Below are 20,568 nucleotides of genomic sequence, written 5' to 3'. Positions count from 1 at the left end.
TGTCCCCCTTTGAGCTCTCTCAGTCCTCTGGGATAGACTCCAGGCTCCCTGCATCCTGGACAAGAAAATGGATGAATGGACACTTATACATATGAACAAAAAAGTATGCATTCTTACGTATAAGCACAAGATATTTTAAAATGAATGAAGCTGCACCTTATAACAGTCTTACAGATGTACTTGCAATTTCAAAATCCTAAAAGCTTGATAAATGAGGCCCATCGAGTGCAAAGGTTTTGGATAGGTTTTTAGCATGGTTGTTTTTATAGACATTCCTAATATCACAGGTAACAATGGTCAAATAGTGTAAGATATAATAATAAATAGTCAAACTGGTCAGTTATAAAGCTTGCATCTTATTTCCTCAATGCTCAAATAAACATTCTCTAATAATGTACATGGCACGATATAAGGGATTTTATCTTCCTATTAGCTTCTGTATATTCTTAGATGTTATATTACATTATATATAAATGCAGTTACTGATATACTGTAAGTCTTTAGGGTGGAGTGCTTATTAAATTCAAGAGGGAGAGAAAAATAAAGACTTCTGAAAGACTAACTTTTTATAGCTGCTGTAACGTAAGTGATAAAAGGAATCAAGTGGCCATTCAACAACGTTAAATGCAATTAAAAATGGATAAAGGTGTGATATTATTAAATAAAACTGCTGTGACATAACTGGAATCCAAAATTTCATCAGGTGCTGTTGTCTAAAGCTAATCACATTTTATGTGACAAACCCTCTGGTTTGTGTTAGGCTGAAAAATGTTACCTCGTTGTTGATTATTTCCCTATAACAGCACACAACACCTATTTTATTCACGGACTACTTTGTTCAATCAAGTCTGGGCACTCAGAAAGCCATTGCCATCTACCTTGCCCTTGTTTGGCTCCTTGTCTACATGCACATTTCATGTCAGATCATGCACATATTTTACATCCAGATTGCACCAGATTGCAATAGGTCCTAGGTTCCCAACACTTTCCTGCATCTTTTGGCGATTTGGTACTGAAGCATTCGGGCCCTCACGACCAGACTGTGTAACAGTTTCTTTCCACAAGCCATCAGACTCCTCAATAACTGAACTGTACTGACCACAACACACACGCAACACACACACATCAACTGTATGGACTGCACAGACCTACACCAGGGGGCACGGTGGCTTAGTGGTTAGCACGTTCGCCTCACACCTCCAGGGTTGGGGGTTTGATTCCCGCCTCCACCTTGTGTGTGTGGAATTTGCATGTTCTCCCCGTGCCTCGGGGGTTTCCTTCGGGTACACCGGTTTCCTCCCCCGGTCCAAAGACATGCATGGTAGGTTGATTGGCATCTCTGGAAAAATTGTCCGTAGTGTGTGATTGCGTGAGTGAATGAGAGTGTGTGTGTGCCCTGTGATGGGTTGGTACTCCTTCCAGGGTGTATCCTGCCTTGATGCCCAATGATGCCTAAGATAGGCACAGGCTCCCCGTGACCCGAGGTAGTTCGGATAAGCGATAGAAAATGAGTGAGTGAGAGTGAGAGAGAACTACACCAAATACACACTCTTCCAATATACATCCATCAAACTGTTTACATGCTGTTTTGCACACTGTTTTAGCTCTTTGCACATGCTGTCTCACATTTCAGTTTATTGCTGTTTTGCACGATACTTTACATTACCTCATGTAACTTCTGCTATAATACTGTGTTCATTCCAGTGTTTCTGCACATGCAGTATTGATTGAACATACAGTATTTACACTGGTTGGTGCTGCTTCTGTGTATTGTCTGTTGTGTATTGTCTTTTTGTAATGTCTTTTATCCTGCACTGTCTTTTTGTCTTGTCCTGCACTGTCTTTCTATCTTGTCCTGCACTGTCTTTTTGTCTTGTCCCGCACTGTCTTTTGCCCTGCACTGTCTTTTGTCCTGCACTGTCTTGTCTTTCTTGTCCTGCACTGTTTTTCTGTCTTGTCTGTCTTGTCCTGCACTGTTTTTCTGTCTTGTCTGTCTTGTCCTGCACTGTTTTTCTGTCTTGTCTGTCTTGTCCTGCACTGTTTTTCTCTCTTGTCCTGCACTGTCTGTCTTGTCCTGCACTGTTTTTCTGTCTTGTCTGTCTTGTCCTGCACTGTTTTTCTGTCTTGTCCTGCACTGTCTTTTGCCCTGCACTGTATTTTGTCCTTCACTGTCTTTTGTCCTGCACTGTCTTTTTGTTTTGTCCCGCACTGTCTTTTGTCCTGCACTGTCTTTTGTCCTGCACTGTCTTGTCTTTCTTGTCCTGCACTGTTTTTCTGTCTTGTCTGTCTTGTCCTGCACTGTTTTTCTGTCTTGTCCTGCACTGTCTGTCTTGTCCTACACTGTTTTTCTGTCTTGTCTGTCTTGTCCTGCACTGTTTTTCTGTCTTGTCTGTCTTGTCCTGCACTGTTTTTCTGTCTTGTCCTGCACTGTTTTTCTGTCTTGTCCTGCACTGTCTGTCTTGTCCTACACTGTTTTTCTGTCTTGTCCTGCACTGTTTTTCTGTCTTGTCCTGCACTGTCTGTCTTGTCCTGCACTGTCTGTCTTGTTTGTCTTGTCCTGCACTGTTTTTCTGGCTTGTCTGTCTTGTCCTGCACTGTTTTTCTGTCTTGTCCTGCACTGTTTTTCTGTCTTTCTGTCTTGTCCTGCACTGTTTTTCTGTCTTTCTGTCTTGTCCTGCACTGTTTGCACCAGGTTGCACAGATGCACTTTATGTATCTACAGTAGGACTAACTTACTAAGTCCTTATAGCTCTGTCTTTGTTTTATGTAGCACCCTGATCCTGGAGAAACGTTGTCTCATTTCACTGTGTACTACAACAGCTATATATGGTTGAAATGACAATAAAAGCTTCTTGACTTGATTTCTTCGCTCCCAAAGCACTGATTCGGCTAATTACCAGCCGCAGCTTAGTTAATATGGGTGTGACAAAGCAGGGAAATCCTCACACTATTCAGGACGGTGCTACTTCACGTCAAGGAACAGGGTTGGTTCACCTGTGCACTGGGTACACAAACTTTTGCACTCGCGGTGCTGCTGTGATCTTCGAGATAAACCTGTTAGAAGTGGTGCCTTTTTCAACCTCGTTCTCTGATTGGCTGAAACACACGGTTACACGTGACGTATCCAGGGCGAACATGGCGCTGGAAAGAGGAGGTGATGCTGTACCGTGTCAACTAACCATACGCTCTTCATTTTCTTTTCGTCCGATAACCGTTTAAATTCTATGAAAACAAAGTGCAGAAATTATGATTCCTCGAAGGACATAACGAGCCTTCATGGTGTTTTAAACAATGAAGGACGACAGCGAGTAAAAAACAAACCCCGCTGTGTACCGGTAACTAGCGTCAGCACCGCTTAGCTGCACTGTTGATGGTCAGGCTGCTAATGCTAATGCTAATAGCTAGCTATGCTAAATGTTTGGGTTCTACTACTACGAGACGAATGTAGACAGGACCGTAGTAGTAGGTAGTTTTACACACAAATGACACTTTTGTATTATTTACTTTGACATTAGTGTGTCCTAGAAGTTTAGAGGAGACTAGTGAGCTAGTCGAGCTGGGACCATGGCTAGCCTCCGTGTGTGGATGTTGTTACTCGGAGCGGCGCTTCTGGAGCTCGGGCAGCTGTGTGAAGGCGCGCCTCTTCCGGGTGAGGCACAATCAGGTGAGAGCCTCTAATTTTGCTTAACAAATGTCCCCCAAATAACCACCTGACAGCACGACTAACTCCTACTACATGGACAATAACCTGACAGCAGTGTCAGAGATGTACATTTAGCCGATCAAGCTAGCAACAGTCACGGGTTGTCATTGTAGCTAATTTGCTAGTCATTGACCCTTGTTTGTTTACAGAGTTGCTGTTATACCTAATCAGCACATTTGCCTTGTATTTGACTCATTCATCAGTATTCCACATTAAGCTACACTCAAGTGACGTAGACTTCTTCATTATCATTTAGTGATTGCATTGCCAACAGATTTATTTCTGCTTTATTCCCATCTGTGTTCCCTGTTTTGCTGACAAAATGCAGAAATTGAGGTCATCCAGTCCACACATCACATCATATGATTCATCAAAATTACATATTAAGTTTTCAGAATTGTTTGGATAAATTATAAACTCATACTTGTGACCCACAGATACAGTAATGAGTAACATACTACATTCCAACCTTATCATCTGTGAATGATTTACTGCATGGGGTTAGGTGGTGATCTTTTAGCTAGGCTAGAACTACTCTAAAGTTTGTAGCTGTTTGGGGTTTGAATACCTTTTTTATTTCCGTTCATAAACCAGCTTAAAACATTAAATTCTCAAATCTGATTGTTCAGAACGTGTCGTTTAAATGTGTTTACTCATAGTGCTGACTGTAGTGGCGGCTATAAATCGAATCCTAGGTTCACATGAATTAATGTACTTATTTCGTTACGTTCTGTTATGTTATCATTTCTGTAGTACTCACAGAGAGCTGTTTGGTAAAGCAGATGTGCCAAATAATCTAGTGCATCTAATAAAAAGATTAAAAACTTCAAAATATTACAGTGACGTTTTCTGTAAGACTTTTATTTATCATGTATGGAAGGAGTCTCAGGTGTCTTTGTAACGGTCAGTAAATTTTCCATCACTGGAAAGTCTTAAGGACAGAAGATTTTCCGTTTGCTTCCTAACGTAAAACTATGCATGTGTAGACTATATCACAACCAATAACAGGAACTAACCTGTCTCATGGAAGTTTTACAGCATTAAATGTAATTGTAAATGGCAAAAATTATAAGGTGTCTTATAGTCTTAAAAAAGACTTTGGGATATGATTTTAATGGGAAAAATATCAACATGACCGTCTGCTTCACTCAAGGCTGCATCACACACCACTCCATCATTGTGTTTTCTTTTCTTTTTTCTTTTATTATTGATAATTTTCCTTACATTGACTTCTTGTCGCTGTAAATGTGCTCGGAATGTGACAAATAGTGATGTGATAAATAGTGAAGTACTTGTCAGCCATTAAGGACAAGTCATTTACTTTTCAGGATAAGAGTTGAACTGCACAATGACAAGGATGATGTTGGTGATTAAGCGAGGGCAACAATCAACACTGCTCATTACATTACGGTGCTATGACGCACTTCCACTTTCTGAGTTATAGTTGTATCCCAGATGGAGTCATTGCTATTTTACTAGTTGAGCCTGAAGCAGCACAGAATTATGAGAACATTCACGGGTCAGTGACATTAATCTTGGACTTCACGGGATGCTGCTGTAACCTGTAGTCTTTTTTAAATACAACCCTGACAGCTAGTCCTTAGCTATGATTTCAGATTGTGGCCTTGAGTCGAAATGCTTACCCATCTACAGTAAAGTAAATGCTCACATTGGCATTTTTCAGTTAGTTAGTGGTTTCACAATTGTGTATATAACAATGACATGTTCTAGATATAGGATTTTTTTGCTCCTTCAAAAACACAGTTTTGTCTCAATGCGACATACAACACTCACTCTCGAATCCTATTCAATAGAGAAACAGACAGAGCGCCATGACCTTTGCTAATATAACATCATAATGTGTTCAAAAACTGCATCTATATTACAATTTATAAGTGCATTTGTTGTGAGAAATGCATGTAGAGAGTTTGTGGCAGTTCTAAGAGTTGACCAAAGAGAATAATTATTTTTCTAAGGAGTATTGAAAGTTAAAAATTGCGCTTTTTTTGAAAAAAAGCGTTGACCAAAGAGAATAATTATTTTTCTAAGGAGTATTGAAAGTTAAAAATTGCGCTTTTTTTGAAAAACAGATATTTAAATATGGATTTGTTCTAAACATTGTTCATACTTGGTAGAAAAGCTATGCAGTATTTATAGTCTTTATTACAGCAGTAAAGTAGTTTTTATAGATGGTTTAAAGCTCAGTGTTCACTCCGGTGTAAAGAAAATGATAAAGAAACTCAGATCAGGTCAGCTAAAGAGGAATCTGGTCAGGTGTCCACAAACAAATGGCTAGCAGAATGGCACAGTTTCATTAAAAACTACTTATATTATGGCTTTTTAAAAAAATGCGTTATTTTTCTAAAATTCTTATTTGTGCAGACTGAATACTCATAGCTGTTGTGTTGGTTAGTAAGTTTTTGGTCAAGGATCTTGTTCATTTCCCTTAGTCTATTTTACTGTACTTAAACTTAACAATTTTTTTAGCTTAATCTTTAGTCTTCACTAGTCGCCAGCTCTCCACCGATTCTGGTTCTTAATAGGAACTTATGGAGAGTTGATGCTTTGTGCTGTTAATCAAACATGAAGCCAATGAAAGATTTGTATTTTCTCCATGGTGCCAGTTTCGAAATATTTATTTGCTTCTTTCCTTTTATACCACATGTCTTTGTTACACATTGCACTATGATTGCATTATGACTTGCTCAAGACTATAACTGATTTACAGTCTGGTAAAAGAGCGAAGCGATGCTGTGTCAGCCAACCAGGCCTTTCTGATGACTAGAGACAAAAATATTGTTAAATCCTCTGTGTGCTTTTTCACAAAAATATAATGTGAAGTAGTTGTTCTTTATGTTCAGGCTACAAGAACAATTTCATGAAAGGTGACTATCATAAATAGTTAATCAGTCACTAGCATGTGACGTTTTATGATCTGTGGACAAAATGTTTATTGGGTTGTTGTGCAATCATTTGACATTGATAGATGGCAGTATCTGTGGACACGGAAGTGGACATTTAATACCTGTTAATAGGAATAACCCTGATAGTTTGGAAAGTGGTGTTAAAGCAGTGTCTCCTCTTTGAAATGAGTTATATCAATAATGCAAGCTGTATATAAAATTCAAATACTTTGTTGGATGCATTTTCAATACCTGTAATGCCTGTTCACTTGAATTTAGGTTCATACACCGTCTCTGAATGATTAATGAATTTCTGCTCATGAACATTTAAGATCAGCACCGTCTTTCCTCCGGATTTGATTTCATGTACTCACTGGAACGTTGGCTATTTCTTTATCTGTGGTGTTTTTTAGTGAACTCTACAAAGGAGGTTTTGCTTTAACTGGTCAGGTTTACTCGAGCCTTAGGTACACGTTCTGCATTATAAAAAGAAGTATATGGATATGTTATGTTAAGTCTTAATTCTGTGGCTAGATAAAATAAGAAATATGGTAAAATAAAATATGATAAAGGAACTGTTGTATGAAGTACCTGATTGAAGCAGAAGATTTCCTGAACCTTTAGCAGGACACATTTGACTGACAGATTGGAGTAACCATCTTCCTGTCATTTGCATATCCCACATTTTGATTATAGTTTACATCGGTTGTGGTGGTGGTCTTTCACCTGTGGATCAGTTGCTATTGCTATTACCAGTTTCATACCATCTGATATGTCAATAAAAATGTAGCTGTGTGTATTCCAGCATGTTCACGTGTCAAAACAGGAGTTACAGGCATTTTTATGTTAGGGTTGTATACCATGTTTGTGCATTTATTCAGAACTTGAAGTTCTTTAAAACTATCCCAAGGATTTTGGGTAGAAAGTTATTTTCTTTTAAAGGGAACTAAAATCGTAAGATGCATCAATGAAAAAATAAGCTTTCCCTGTTCCTTTTTGAAGCTGTTATGTTTTGTGTTGCTTCAGCAGGGGATTTTCCAGATGAACAGAATTTCCCTCTGAATCTTTTGCTGGTTGTGTCTGTGTCTGTCCTGGTGGCTACTGTGGTGGTGCTATTCAACTGCGTAACCTGCTGCAAAGAACGAGAGATCAACTTTAAGGTAGGCCGCATGCCATGTTGACTGGGTCAAAAACCCAGTCCTGAACCCAGTTTGAAATTTCCTTTGCAATAAGCAATACTATTTTTGTATACACCTGTAGTCATAACCGCAGCCTGTCAGAATTATTATTCTTGCCATTTCAATTTCACAATTCTATAAATTCTGAATTTCAGAACAAACAATCCAAACCAAAATGCAAAATCATAATTTCTGACTCATAATATTTTGTTTAGGAGTTTGAAGACAACTTTGAGGATGAGATTGACTTCACCCCTCCAGCAGAAGACACTCCGTCCATGCAGTCTCCAGCTGAGGTGTACACGCTGGCTGTGCCACAGGTGCCCATGCCTGGACCTCCACACCTCCAGCTGCCCCGGATAGCAGGTTAGAAGACTGAGGCTAACCTGTCTCTTTACAAAGAGAACAGATTTTATATCCAGCTCATCTCCAATATACATTCAGCAGCAAATAAACCGTACTACTATTTTTCACATCAGCGGTGTGTTATAATATTGTATAACAGTGTTATAATATAATATTTTGCTTAAATGTCCATCAATCATGCAAAAAAAGTAACTTTTATAGTTACTTTTATATAAATTATTTTAATTGTATCACTTTTATATTAAAAGTGCTGTAAAGGCACCTGATCAATTTGCCCCATTGGGAAAGTACAGGCCAGTGTGTAATGTAATAAGTGTGTAAGGTCCGGTTAGCTATGAAAGAGCATGATTATAGAATTGAGGAAAACAAAGAAAGTATATGATCACGTCATACATCTGTACCCTCAAAAATCCCCTTGAGGAAAGTATCAGCTATTAGCTATCGTATTGTTACCTCAGTTCACACGTAAAATATCTTTTTTTTTCTAATTTAGATTAAATAGTGTCTTCATTTTTTGCAAGACAAGCAGGATTATGCAAGAAGATTGTGTGTTGTTTAAGCCAGAGTGTTGTAGTCAGCTTTCTGTATTTTTGTCAGTGTTTCCACATTCCTGATTCAGAGAAGAGCATGTTAATTACTCTTCTAATTAAAAACATCGTACCTTCAACCAGATCAACAACTGATTTGTGTGGTATAGCAGAGACTTGTGATTACAGCATTGAGGTGTATCATTCCTCTGTGGAATACATTATGTTTAAACAGATGTACCGTTTATCGCAAAACATCAGTAAGGAGTAGCTTCTTTTGCTTTTTCTGGTTTTTGAACCTAGTTCTTTGACAAATAAAACACCAATAACATAGACACATTTCGTCCTGGATAGTGATTTGTTCATCCCTGACTATGCATTAACAGTGATCATATCCTGTAAACATTTCATTTACTACCATTATATAGTAAAATCATTCATTTCATGGATTTGAAATGTCAAAAGCATGTTACACATATAAATTTGCCAGCTATCATGTGTTACGTTTTCTCTATTCTGTTAATTAGTTGGACGGATGAATACACTTTCTTTTTGTTTTTGCTTTTTAGACGCCTCGACAGGCCCACATGTAGCGCGCCACACTCTAAGTTACATTCAGGAGATTGGGAGCGGCTGGTTTGGCAAGGTACAAGTTCTTCTATTTACAGTCCACACTGTGGGGGTGTGTGTGTATCTGAAGTGTGCTTACCTCTAGACTCAGCTGCATAACCTTTTCAAACCTCTCCCAGGGAAGAGCAATTTCAGTGATGAAATCACAAGAAGAATGCACTTGACACACCTTTTCTTTGTGCCACAACAACGAGCTGTCTTCCCATAGATCACTGTGAATAAGTGATAGTTTGTTGCAGCTTGATTAAAAAAGTTATATATGAGAGCATGTGGATTTTTATTCAGCGTGTTTCTGTAAGCCAACCTCAAATCAGGTCTGTCAGCATTCGTGCCAGTGAATCGAGACACTGATACTCTCTCTCCTTTCACTGGACTTGGACTGGAGTGTGATATGTGGGAGAGTGTGACATTGTAAATACATTATCATGCTCTCACCTGTCGGTGTGAACTGAGCCATGAGAATGCAAGCATCATTGCTAGAATGCTATAATTGCTATAATGACTGAAAGAATGATGACTATTACAGCTTTATCAGTGACCTTAGCTTTTTCCAGAATCCAAAATTTTTTTTTAGAGTATTTTTTTTACAGTACAAAAGACGTTTTTTTTTTTCTTTTTTTTTCTCCTCTATACAGGTTTTGCTCAGTGAGATCTACTCAGACCCCAGCATAACCAGAGTGGTGGTCAAAGAACTGAAGGCCAATGCCAGCTCCAAAGAACAGAATGACTTCCTTCAGCAGGGAGATCCATACAGGTTAGAGCCTTATTCCTTTTCCCCTTATAGTTTTTTTATTCAAGGGAATACAAAAGTCTTAGTATAAATTGGTTTATGTTATTAAATACATTTGTTAATGCGGCTAAAAATAGAGTTGGGAAAGAATTTTTTTATTCTGTTTGTATTAATGATAAATTGTCTGTGTGTGTGTTAATAGCACCATCTGTCATCCTGTAATATTATTACATTGCTTTGGTAATCATGGGGTCAGTTTAAACCATTACAAGTAAGACCTTAAGGCAAGCCATTTTATTCAAATGTGTGCATTTATAGGGTTCTCCGGCACCCAAATATATTGCATTGCCTTGGGCAGTGTGTCGAGGCGATTCCTTTCCTGCTTGTCTTTGAGTACACTGACCTGGTAAGTTTAACACGTTGTCTTTTTCCCCCCTAAATTCATATGTTCTAGCACATTCACACACATTCTCTCTGTAGCCTTTAATCTGACTATGTAACACTAATTATAATATGCATCAGTATAAAAATATGATGTTTGTTTATTAATGCACTGGTTGTATAATTCCCAACGTATTATTTACTGTCTTGAACTTTGCACCTAGTTTCTGGGTGAAGGTTGATGTATAAGGATGATTCATACGAATGAATGGATGACTCCTTTCTGTGTGATTTATTTTTCTGTTTTTCTTGACCTATTTATGGACATGCTTCTTGAGCTCGACAGGGATCCGAGATTCATAGCTCCATGAGGCAGTTCTCTGATTCCCTCATAGCCCAATAAAGCAACGGGCTTCATTTACCGCCACTGTCGCTCTTCCTTCTTGCTGTGCTGGCATTTTATTGCCTCGCTTACAAGTTGCTGTGAAACACAGCCTGCAGCATGTGCATGTGTCACATCTCAGACAGGACTTCAGTGCTTCCTTGTAAAGTAATGGCCTCTTAGGGAAAATCCCACCAAATCGAAACAACTTTTTGCTGTAGATATGACTAATCTGGTATTCTTTCAAGGTTCAGGTTCTGGAATAAATAAACTCGCTGCATTTATTTGGGTATCTTATACCCAGTGTCTGAGCCAGAGCTGATTATGTAATGTTAGACAATGAGTTAAACACTGCTATTAATCTCTGAGGAACCATTTAAACTTAAAGCGCTAATGACTTTGTAACTTCTCAGTCAGGTAGATGAATAAATTTTTTTTTTCCTTGCTTTGCTGATTTTAGTGCAGTGAGTTTTTATGGGCATGTAAGTGAAAGTTTAACTCAATAAAAAAAATCCTGTGTCTTTTGCAAGTTAGTTTAGTTAATATTTTCTTTTAAATTGAAATACTTCCAAAAATATCAAGTAAATGTAATTTTAAAGCTTAGTAGATTTAAATGTTAAAAAAAAAAATAATAATAAAACAATGGATGGGTATTGACATTGGCAGATATTTAAGGTTTTGATATCAGCATCGTTACTGAAAAAAGAAAATTTTTTATTTTTTTATTTTTTTTTATGGTTTTCTTATGCATCACTTTAATTTGCAGATCATGAATATTAAATGAACAGCACAAGGAATCACATACACTGGCAGTTGTCATGATAATAGTAGTTGACTTGATGACCTTTGCCAAATGAAAGCACTGTCTTTGCCATGGTATTCCCTTGGATTGGATGCAGTTTGTCTCTGGGGCTAAGTGAAGCCAAAGAGGACCTCGTTAAGATGGTGTGAGCTGCAAAGCCCGGTTAGCAGGGTACAGTGGGAGCACCTGCCCAGCGGTGAGACACGGCAGCTCTTGGGGCCGAAGTCCTCACGGGCCAAAGCAGGTGGATGGCATCCAGCCAGCCTCTGTGTCCCTCAGGGCCAGCATGAGCTCACTGAGGCCCAGTGTTGCATAATGTATTCCACATTCTCTGTGGAGCTGCTCGTCCCTGAGCTGCCCATCTAGCACGGATTCTGATCTGTTCTGCTCTCAGGCAACCAGAGGGAGCCCAGTGTAGGTGCATGTAGCATTAAAGGATCTTGTCTTATAGACCAGGAGGCAATGAGGCAAGAGTTTGAGATAATCAGTTTATAATCAAAACTGAAAATGTTAATCACTTTAATATCCTGTATGTTACATCATTACAAAATTTTATTCTGTTTAATTTAAACATTTAATTAATCATAATGAATCACTTTTAAACTTCACACCTCCTCACAAATTGTACGAGGTTTCTTAAAACCTAAGTCAAGCTGTATAATCTATATATAAATATATAATTTCCCATGGCATATTTGTTCTGAGAGTACTCTATGGGTTATTTGCTGTTTGTCACACTGGTAACCATTGGTAACCCTGACTCATAGCATTTTAGACAGAAATATAACTGTGAGGTGCAATCGGAGCAGCTTTACAGAATGCCAGTTGCCGCCCGACTGAGTGACAGTCTCTCCTGTAAAGGCTGTCTTCAGGGGCCGCTGTGTATGTTTGTATGCGAGCATGTTCGCATGTATGGCAACACACACGCATGTGTATGTACTGAGGAATTTACGACCACAGAATTTCATTTAAAAAAATATATTGCTTTATATTATATGAAGGGAGTAAAGTTGTTTTATGTCATTCTAATAATCAATGCTTATGGTTTAATTCGTTATAAAATACAGGATTATGAAATTGCTCTGAGTAATTTAGCTTTTAGTGTTTATGGTATTTTTATTAGCCCTTTGGTTTTTGGCTACAGATTAGAGTGGAGTAGAATTTCCACACCAGTGTAGCATTCCCATTAACACAATCGTTTAGCTGAGAAGTTGAGTTGATTTGGCAGTTAGCAGATCTTTGGTATAAGTAATGTGCTAGTCTAAACCACAGCTGAACACTGTTTATGCGTTTGCTCTGTCTGTTGTTGACAGAAACGTGTGAGGAGTTGTTGACAGTGAAACAAGATTTCACTCAGTGAAGCATTATGCACATGCAGTTATGCTAACTACTCACAGTTTCCCTCACAGTCAGCCGTCAATGGCTCTGTAATTACGTCAACCTGTTCATTATCAACTGTATCCACTTGTACACCACGTGTTATTTAATAAGCGTACTCGGCTTGAATGCAACGCAACATGTTACAGGATGCATATTGCAACATATGTGGTCTATTATACTGTATATCTATAAGAATAAGGAGCATCGCTGTGTTATCAGGCAGTCCTGGAAAGCAGCTGAGCCTGCATGTAAACAAAGCTAGCTATCATTCCTTGAGCCGGTCACAGGCTTGACAGTTTTGCTGAAAGATTCTAATGTATTGTATATGGGTGTAGCAGTGGGTGCAGTGTCGCTGCCTCTGCATTCTGTGGGTGACAATTTTGACCTTTAAAACCAGACTCCCCCAGCAGCAGGTGTTTAAGATTTGCATGTTAATATCACTGTTCTGTTATATTGCCGGGAGTACGTAGGCTTTTATTTCCGCTCTCATGGTAAAAATGTTGCTCGATTACACCTTGTACACAAAAAAATGACCATTTACCATCGTTATTATATTCAACCAGAGGATCATTTCTACGCATTTAAAATGGATCATATTACAAAATTTATTGTCACTATAATTTAATGTATATTTCATGCGTTCAAGGGGTACATTTAATTTCATGTTAAGTTCTATTTGCAAAATGTTTACATTTCTAATATTGTGATAATTCTCAGAGGTTTTATGATTTTGTATTAATTAGTTAATACGTAATCAAATGGTTTAACCCTGGCTTTCCCTGCTGGCACCAGAAGATGTCTGAGCTGCTCTCGTCTCCTAAACTGGTCTTTTGCCTGTGGGTCCAGAAACCTGACCCAGAGGAACAGCCCCAGAGCATGCAAGCCAGTCTGACCACTGCTCTTTTTATTTTTAAATTGCTGTGACACAGCATATAGCATACTCCATTAAACTGCCTTTCCCTTATTTGGTTCTTGTCCCTGTGCAGCAGTACAAGTAGCTGTACAGAGAGCGATTGCTGCCCCTCAGTGGCCAACTCTAAGTAGAACACCTGCAGATTTCACAGGGAATACTTTGTGCAGACTCAACATATGAGCAAGTGGACTTGTTAATTCTATGTGGGTGAAGGTTTCTTGTAGCAGTGCTGCAGTGGAATCAATATGCGTTTATAATGTCTGATTTGTGGTTTGCTGTGCAGGGAGATCTGAGAAGCTACGTTACTCAGCATGAATGGCTGTACAGGAATGGAGAGCTGCTGCAGCTGCAGAAGATGGCCTGCGAGATTGCTGCTGGACTTACTCACATGCACAAGCACAACTTCCTGCACAGGTTATTTTTCTATTCCTGACCCATTCACACAGACAGAAAACACATACAACTTGTGGTACAATGAAGCGACACAGACAAGTGACCTTCCTGTTACAGATTTTCCATTGTATCTTAACTTTTTTGAAAAAAAAAAACACCAAACAAACAAAAAGGTTGATTTCCATTAAAGGCATCGTTTCACTTAAATTTTTACCCACCATGCTGTCTGGTGAAAGTAAGGCTGGGGCTGTCTTTTGCGTGCTCAGAATACATGCAAAGGAGTCCAATTACACAGCTCCTAGGGATTGCTGGGTGTCGTCTGTCGTTCTGCACAGAGACCTGATGATTCTGCGATTTGAGTGTAAACGGATCCCTTTTATATTTTGGGGGTGTGTGTGTGTTGGGCCATGGTTGTAACCACTACAACTTATCACAGAGATTATTTAAGATTTAGAAATTAAGTATTGTACTGGTGAAAAATGTGTCCCTTTGCTTTTGGGATACAAAGGCGATTTACTGCAAGACTCTGCTTGCGACTCCCACAGGAGCTACTGCTTTACGTCCAGCTTTAGTGTTGTGAAAGGGAAGCCGTGTAACAGGGACCCCAAGCAACTTAGCAGATCGCACTCTTTCCTCACAACTACAGGCTGATGAGAGAGCAACAGGTAGCACCAGTTTAACTACGAAATAGTCATTCTGAATAGTTGAGGAGTATTGGAACATCTGAAAACAGCTTTGGATATTCAGGTTCATTGGAACTACTTTGCAGTTATTTGTATACTTTCTTTCATGCTGTATGCAAACTGAGCAGTAGTCCTGCTTAGATTTGCCATGTATGACCCAAAAAAATGCTTTATGTCTTTTATGTCTCTGTGTGACTGTATAATCGTCTGTAAGAAGGACATTTGACAAAGGCAGAATACAGTGACTGAAATGTCAGTACATTTAACTTACACTCGTTTCAGTGGTCCTGACAGCAGCCCCTCACAGTTCAAGCGAAGACCACTAGTGTCAGCGATGTTTTTGCATCGAGGTGAAAGAGCCTCTTTGCATTCCTGGAACTTGCATTTAGAGACAGTGGCAGAGGCAGACTGTAATCAGAGCCCCAATGATCATGAGCTCACACTGAATGAGCCACCATATGTCTCGTTACCTTTCTGAGCATAGTTGTTCTTCCCTGGGAACAATATCCTGGTGCTGTGTGAGTGAGAGAGAAAAGTTCCAGCATCAGTGATTTTGTAAATAGGGGGAGAGCAGAAACAACAAGAATCTCTGTTGTCTATTTCTAGTACATGGCATTCGTAGTATATGGTTTTGTTGGCTGTGGGTTTTAGGGGAAATGAGGAAACTCTTCTAGCAATCTGTGTACTTTGGGTCACAAATGTTAATACTTAGTTTGCAGACAAAATCAACACTACAGATTATCTGTGAACATTTTTAGATTTCTGCAATTGAACCTTTTTATTGATGGACAGATTGTAAAGTCATTAGCCATCCCACTGGGAAAGTAAAAGCTCAAATGTCCTGTGTGCCCTATTTTTGGTTGCCTAGAAACCGAATTGTTTAGATGACTGTTTGAGGTACAAGATGATGTAAAAGATATTGACAAAAAAAATATTATTCTAGTCTGAGTCATTGTCTCGTACTTGTCTGTCTTAGCTTGCAAGTGGTATGAAGGCTTTGCTCTGGGCTTTGTCAGTGTTTTCACATACCGGTGCACATAATGTGGGATGTGGTAGCTCAGTGGTTATGGTGTTGGTCAACAGGTTTAGATTTTGAATCCCATGTCCACCAAGCCACCACTGCTGGTTGTATAAAATGAGATAAAAATGTAATTGGCTCTGGATAGGGGTGTCTGCCAAATGCCACAAATGTATAATGTGCTCGGTTAAAAAATGTTTTAGCAACAGCAGCTTGCACCCCAGCATCGTGTAGTGTAGCATTTTACATGTTTTGAATGGCTAGTTAACTGTTTATGATGTGCCATTTTAAAGTTTTGCTAAGTTGCGAGTGTGAAGAACCTCTAATTTGCTTGACAATTTCTGTTTTTTGTGCTTTCTCCTTTTACAGTGATTTAGCCTTGAGGAACTGTTATCTTACAACAGATATGACTGTCAAAATAGGAGATTATGGCATTGGCTCCTCAAGATTTAAAGTGAGTTTCTCTTTTCTCCTCAAGACACACAATTACAATCACAATTATATTTAGCCCCATTTGATTTTTTGTAACATTACTATTATATTATAAAACAGTACATGTGCAACATTTATTTCTTGAATTTTTATTTGATGCCAAAATATATTTTGGTTAAATACATGTAACCTCGATGTATTTTGAACTGCATATTTGGTGGTCTTATTTTTAGGAGGACTACATCACCACAGAGGAGGACCAGTGTGTCGCTTTGCGATGGCTCGCACCGGAGCTTGTAGGTGAATTGCACGGAGGTGTTATAACATCCGAACAAACTAAGCCTGGTAACGTTTGGTAGGTATTTTTAGTGTACATTACTTGTGGGCATCACTATTTTCATTTCTACCACCACACTGTTGTATCAGAACGTGTTCACTGCTAGGTTTACATTAACACCCTTGTAACAATTTACTATCATTTATGCAGTAACAAATTTCAAGGGAATTGGATATCACTGCTTGTAAAAAAAAGAAAATTGATTTTAAATTCAGGATGGATGGCTTTCTGGTTGCGTCGTAACATGATGCTAGAATTTCTGTCTCATAAACTGAGAGGGAAAAACAGGCTGGTGAAATTTGACTGGTCTGTTTCAAAGCTGTGACTGTTCCACAATATTATATGGTACTGTAAGTGGTTAGAAAAAGTACAATGTGTAATTCATCTATGAATATCTACATTTCTATTAATATTTGAGTTATTATTTAGTAGTGTCACTGATGCATGTCAGTACTATAGCTTTATAGTGTTGCAAAATTTCAGGAGTGAAAATAGAATTCTGTTTTCAGGGCTTTGGGTGTGACCTTATGGGAACTGTTTGAGAGGGGAACACATCCTTATACACATCTGTCAGATAAAGAGGTACTTCACCATGTCATCCGAGATCAACAGATCAAACTCCTAAAGCCCCACCTCGATCTACCTTACTCAGAAAGATGGTAAGTCTGTCACAGCTGTCTGCGAGCGAAAGAATGTATGTGCTTTTCTACAGTTTTGTTTAAAATTGAGGCTAATTTCATTGAATTTTTTTTGCAGGTATGAGGTACTGCAGTTTTGCTGGCTTCCTGCAGACAAAAGGGCCACAGCTGAAGAGATTCACCGGCTGCTCACCTACCTCCGGATGCAGGGGCAAAAAGAAATCGAAGATGACTTTGAGCAACGTTGGAGCTCTCTGAAGCCTAATCCTACCGCCCGGCAGACTACTGTCAGCCATTCATCCTTCCCTATATTAGAGCAGTTTGACGATGGACGAGAACCGGATGAGTTACTCACTGTGACGGAGACGAGTCATGGTCTTAGTTTTGAGTATGTATGGGAAGCTGCAAGACTTGACCACTATGACAGCCACACTCGGTCTTCCATGGAAACAACTCTCAATTATCACAGCATGTTCTTTCCAGTGCCACAGCAAGACATCCAGGCTCACTTTCCTGAGACTGAAGCAGAGGCTAAAAGAGTCCCAGGGACCTTGCCAGTGTTTGATGCAAGGGAGGGACACTCTGGGAACGAGTACTACATTCAGTTAGAGGAGCAAGATGAAAGTGTCCTTGGAGTCATGGATAGTCAGAGTGCCGAGGGAGCAACTGCTTCAAACAAGGAGCAATACTTCATCTTGCAGGACGTTAAGTTAGACGAGTCTAGCACAGATGCAGATTTCTTTCATCAGAGCATAGACTCTAAAGACTCGTTTCTTCAAGACAGCCATATATGGTCCTCAAGTGAACATGAGAGCCCTTACCAAGCAGACATTTTCAGCGAGAAAGATTCAAAATTGGAGGAACCTCATTCTTTTAGAAGTGGTTTCATGGAGCTTCCTGAGATTCAGACTTTTCATGGAGACACCAAGGGCACAACGGAAAATGAAAGTCTGAGCACTTCTTTCTTTGGTATAGAAAAAGAAGCTGTTCATTCAAGAGACTTCGATGGAGGGAATGCAGATGTAATAAAGCTTCTAAACACAGAGAAACTGGTTGACAACTTTGTATTCCTAAAAGAAAACAGCCTAATTAAAGAGAGCTCTGTTCTTCCAGAGTCCAGAGACATGCAGGCAACAGATGTAGCGCTAAGCCTGTTTGATGATGTTGATGCTGCAAATAATTTGAATGGTACTGATGACTCCTCAGTATCTGTAGTAACTTCTGCACAGCTTAGGGAGGAATTCTTGGACTTGGTAAATCCAATTTTAAGAGATTTCCTATCACCTTTAAAAGAAAGTGAAACACTGGTGCCTTCAGATATATTCTCGTCAGAAGAAACCTGTAGCAACCAGCTGCCAGAAATCACTGGCTCTTCAAATAAGGAAACTGCTAAATTAGATGGCTGGATTTATTCTACTCTTGAGTCTACCTCTGAGAGCGCCGAGATCGCTGTTTTAAATCCAACCAATAGTCATCAGTTTAATGATGAAATTGCCACCACAGACAATTTGTGCACAAATGCCAATACCTCTGGCCTTGAAGAATGCCTCACTGTCTCTGAGGAGAACAGCCAGGACAAAGGAATTGTAGGAGAGTGTTCTAATCAGAAGAGCCAGCTCTCTTCTCCTGTAGATGAATCTTCAGGAGTAGATAGTGGTATAACTGAAGGCTTAACAAGTAGTGACTCCTTCAGTGAAATTCTTTCAGATGGGGATGTTCTCAGCAAAATCGAAGAGGCTCCATTACAAGAAGCTCAGGAAGAATGTTTTGTGGACAACCATGTTTCTCAGGATACATCCTCACCATTGATCTTGGACTCTTGTTTGGACCAGATCAGCCAGGACAGCCTTCTGGAGGACAGCATTTCATTTACTTTACCAGCTCTTGGGAATGCAGCTGAAACCCCTGATTCGTTAGAGATGTTAGAGATGCATAGAGAGTTGGGGCATGAGAAAACACTGGATCATTTCAATCATAAGCTCCAGCCACCTTACAGACCTGCAGACAGTGGATATGAAACAGAGAACATTGAATCACCCGAGTGGAATTCTCAACCAAGCACAGACGATGTCTCAGAGGAAAATCTAAATACTGCTAAAGAAGTGCATGCTGCTGCCACGCTGACTCCTCCAGAAATAATAGTGTCTGAAGTGGACATTGTACCTGATGTTCAGGAAAATGGAGATGGTCTGCACCAAGAAATTGGTGATGCACCTGTTGGTGGAAGCTACAGAGACTCTGCTTACTTCTCTGACAATGAAGAACTGGATAAGAAGAGCGACGATGTCAGCGGTGGAACGCGTGCTGATGCATCTCCTTGGGTTGGGAACGATCAAATGAGTGCGTCAACAGAAAGGCGTTCATCTCTCCCAGAAACTGTAGCACCTGATGATCAGCAAATACATGTTGGTCCTAAAATCGATGCTGGCGTAAACGCGTCCAGACAGACTGTCTTGAGTCGAGAAGAAGACTCGGATAAAGAAAAGCCAGCATCTGATCTAACTCGGAAAGAAGAGGGGTTGGAATCCTTCTCTGAACTCTTAACATATCCACCTCATTCCAGTTTTAAACCCGAAGCTCATGAAGACACATTCTCTACCTCAGTAATGCCTTCAGCCGAAAATGTAGTCCATGCAAAACTGGTGAGGACCTATGGGGAAGGCCCAAAGAAAAAGGAGCCTGATATGGAAGGAAGATTTCTTGGAAAGCTAGAAGGAGCTACGGTGACTGGAGGTTCAGAAGACGGCATGGAGGCTGACGAGGAGGATGAGAACAGTGATGATTCAGACGATGACATGCGTGCATACAGACTGCACAGCTCCGGCTCGGAGAGCGAGGATGACGTCGAGCATCCTGTTCCTGTAATAGTGTCCGACAACAGCAACGCCTGCAACCTTAAGAGCTTGTTAAAACCTAAATCGCTCCAGATGGATAAATCCACAACAGCATCGAATAATAACACAGAAAACAGAAGAGCAGTGTCCTTCTTTGATGATGTCACTGTTTACCTCTTTGACCAGGTATAATTTCTATATATACAAATATATAATTTCTCGCAGGGAGTTTAACAGTAGGCAGTTTCATGACAGGGTTATTACATATAATAAAAATAATAGAAAGACTAATAGAAAGTCACACCACCACACACAAAAACTAGCTACAAAGAATTTAA

At 39.6% G+C, this 20,568-nt stretch overlaps 1 protein-coding gene across 2 annotated transcripts in view; it reads left to right on the top strand.

The window, feature by feature from the left end:
• The first annotated feature begins 3,108 nt into the window (after positions 1-3,108).
• The window catches only part of lmtk2 (lemur tyrosine kinase 2), a 20,890-nt gene continuing 3,430 nt past the window's right edge, over positions 3,109-20,568 (top strand). Inside the window, exons 1-12 of one of the 2 annotated variants that reach the window (XM_060892795.1) lie at positions 3,109-3,335; positions 3,516-3,664; positions 7,633-7,766; positions 8,000-8,150; positions 9,247-9,323; positions 9,943-10,061; positions 10,356-10,443; positions 14,179-14,309; positions 16,359-16,443; positions 16,655-16,776; positions 17,268-17,417; positions 17,515-20,416. In XM_060892795.1, coding sequence (XP_060748778.1) covers positions 3,565-3,664; positions 7,633-7,766; positions 8,000-8,150; positions 9,247-9,323; positions 9,943-10,061; positions 10,356-10,443; positions 14,179-14,309; positions 16,359-16,443; positions 16,655-16,776; positions 17,268-17,417; positions 17,515-20,416 — 4,059 coding nt within the window. In that variant the 5' untranslated portion in view covers positions 3,109-3,335; positions 3,516-3,564. Of the gene's footprint in view, positions 3,665-7,632; positions 7,767-7,999; positions 8,151-9,246; positions 9,324-9,942; positions 10,062-10,355; positions 10,444-14,178; positions 14,310-16,358; positions 16,444-16,654; positions 16,777-17,267; positions 17,418-17,514; positions 20,417-20,568 lie in introns of both variants that reach the window. The other variant, XM_060892796.1, reaches the window with a different exon arrangement.

This window comes from Tachysurus vachellii, chromosome 18 (genome assembly GCF_030014155.1).
Source record: "Tachysurus vachellii isolate PV-2020 chromosome 18, HZAU_Pvac_v1, whole genome shotgun sequence".
NCBI classification, from domain to species: Eukaryota; Metazoa; Chordata; class Actinopteri; order Siluriformes; family Bagridae; genus Tachysurus; species Tachysurus vachellii.
Note: the sequence above shows the minus strand (reverse complement) of the source record. Positions and strands in the feature narration are given on the sequence as shown.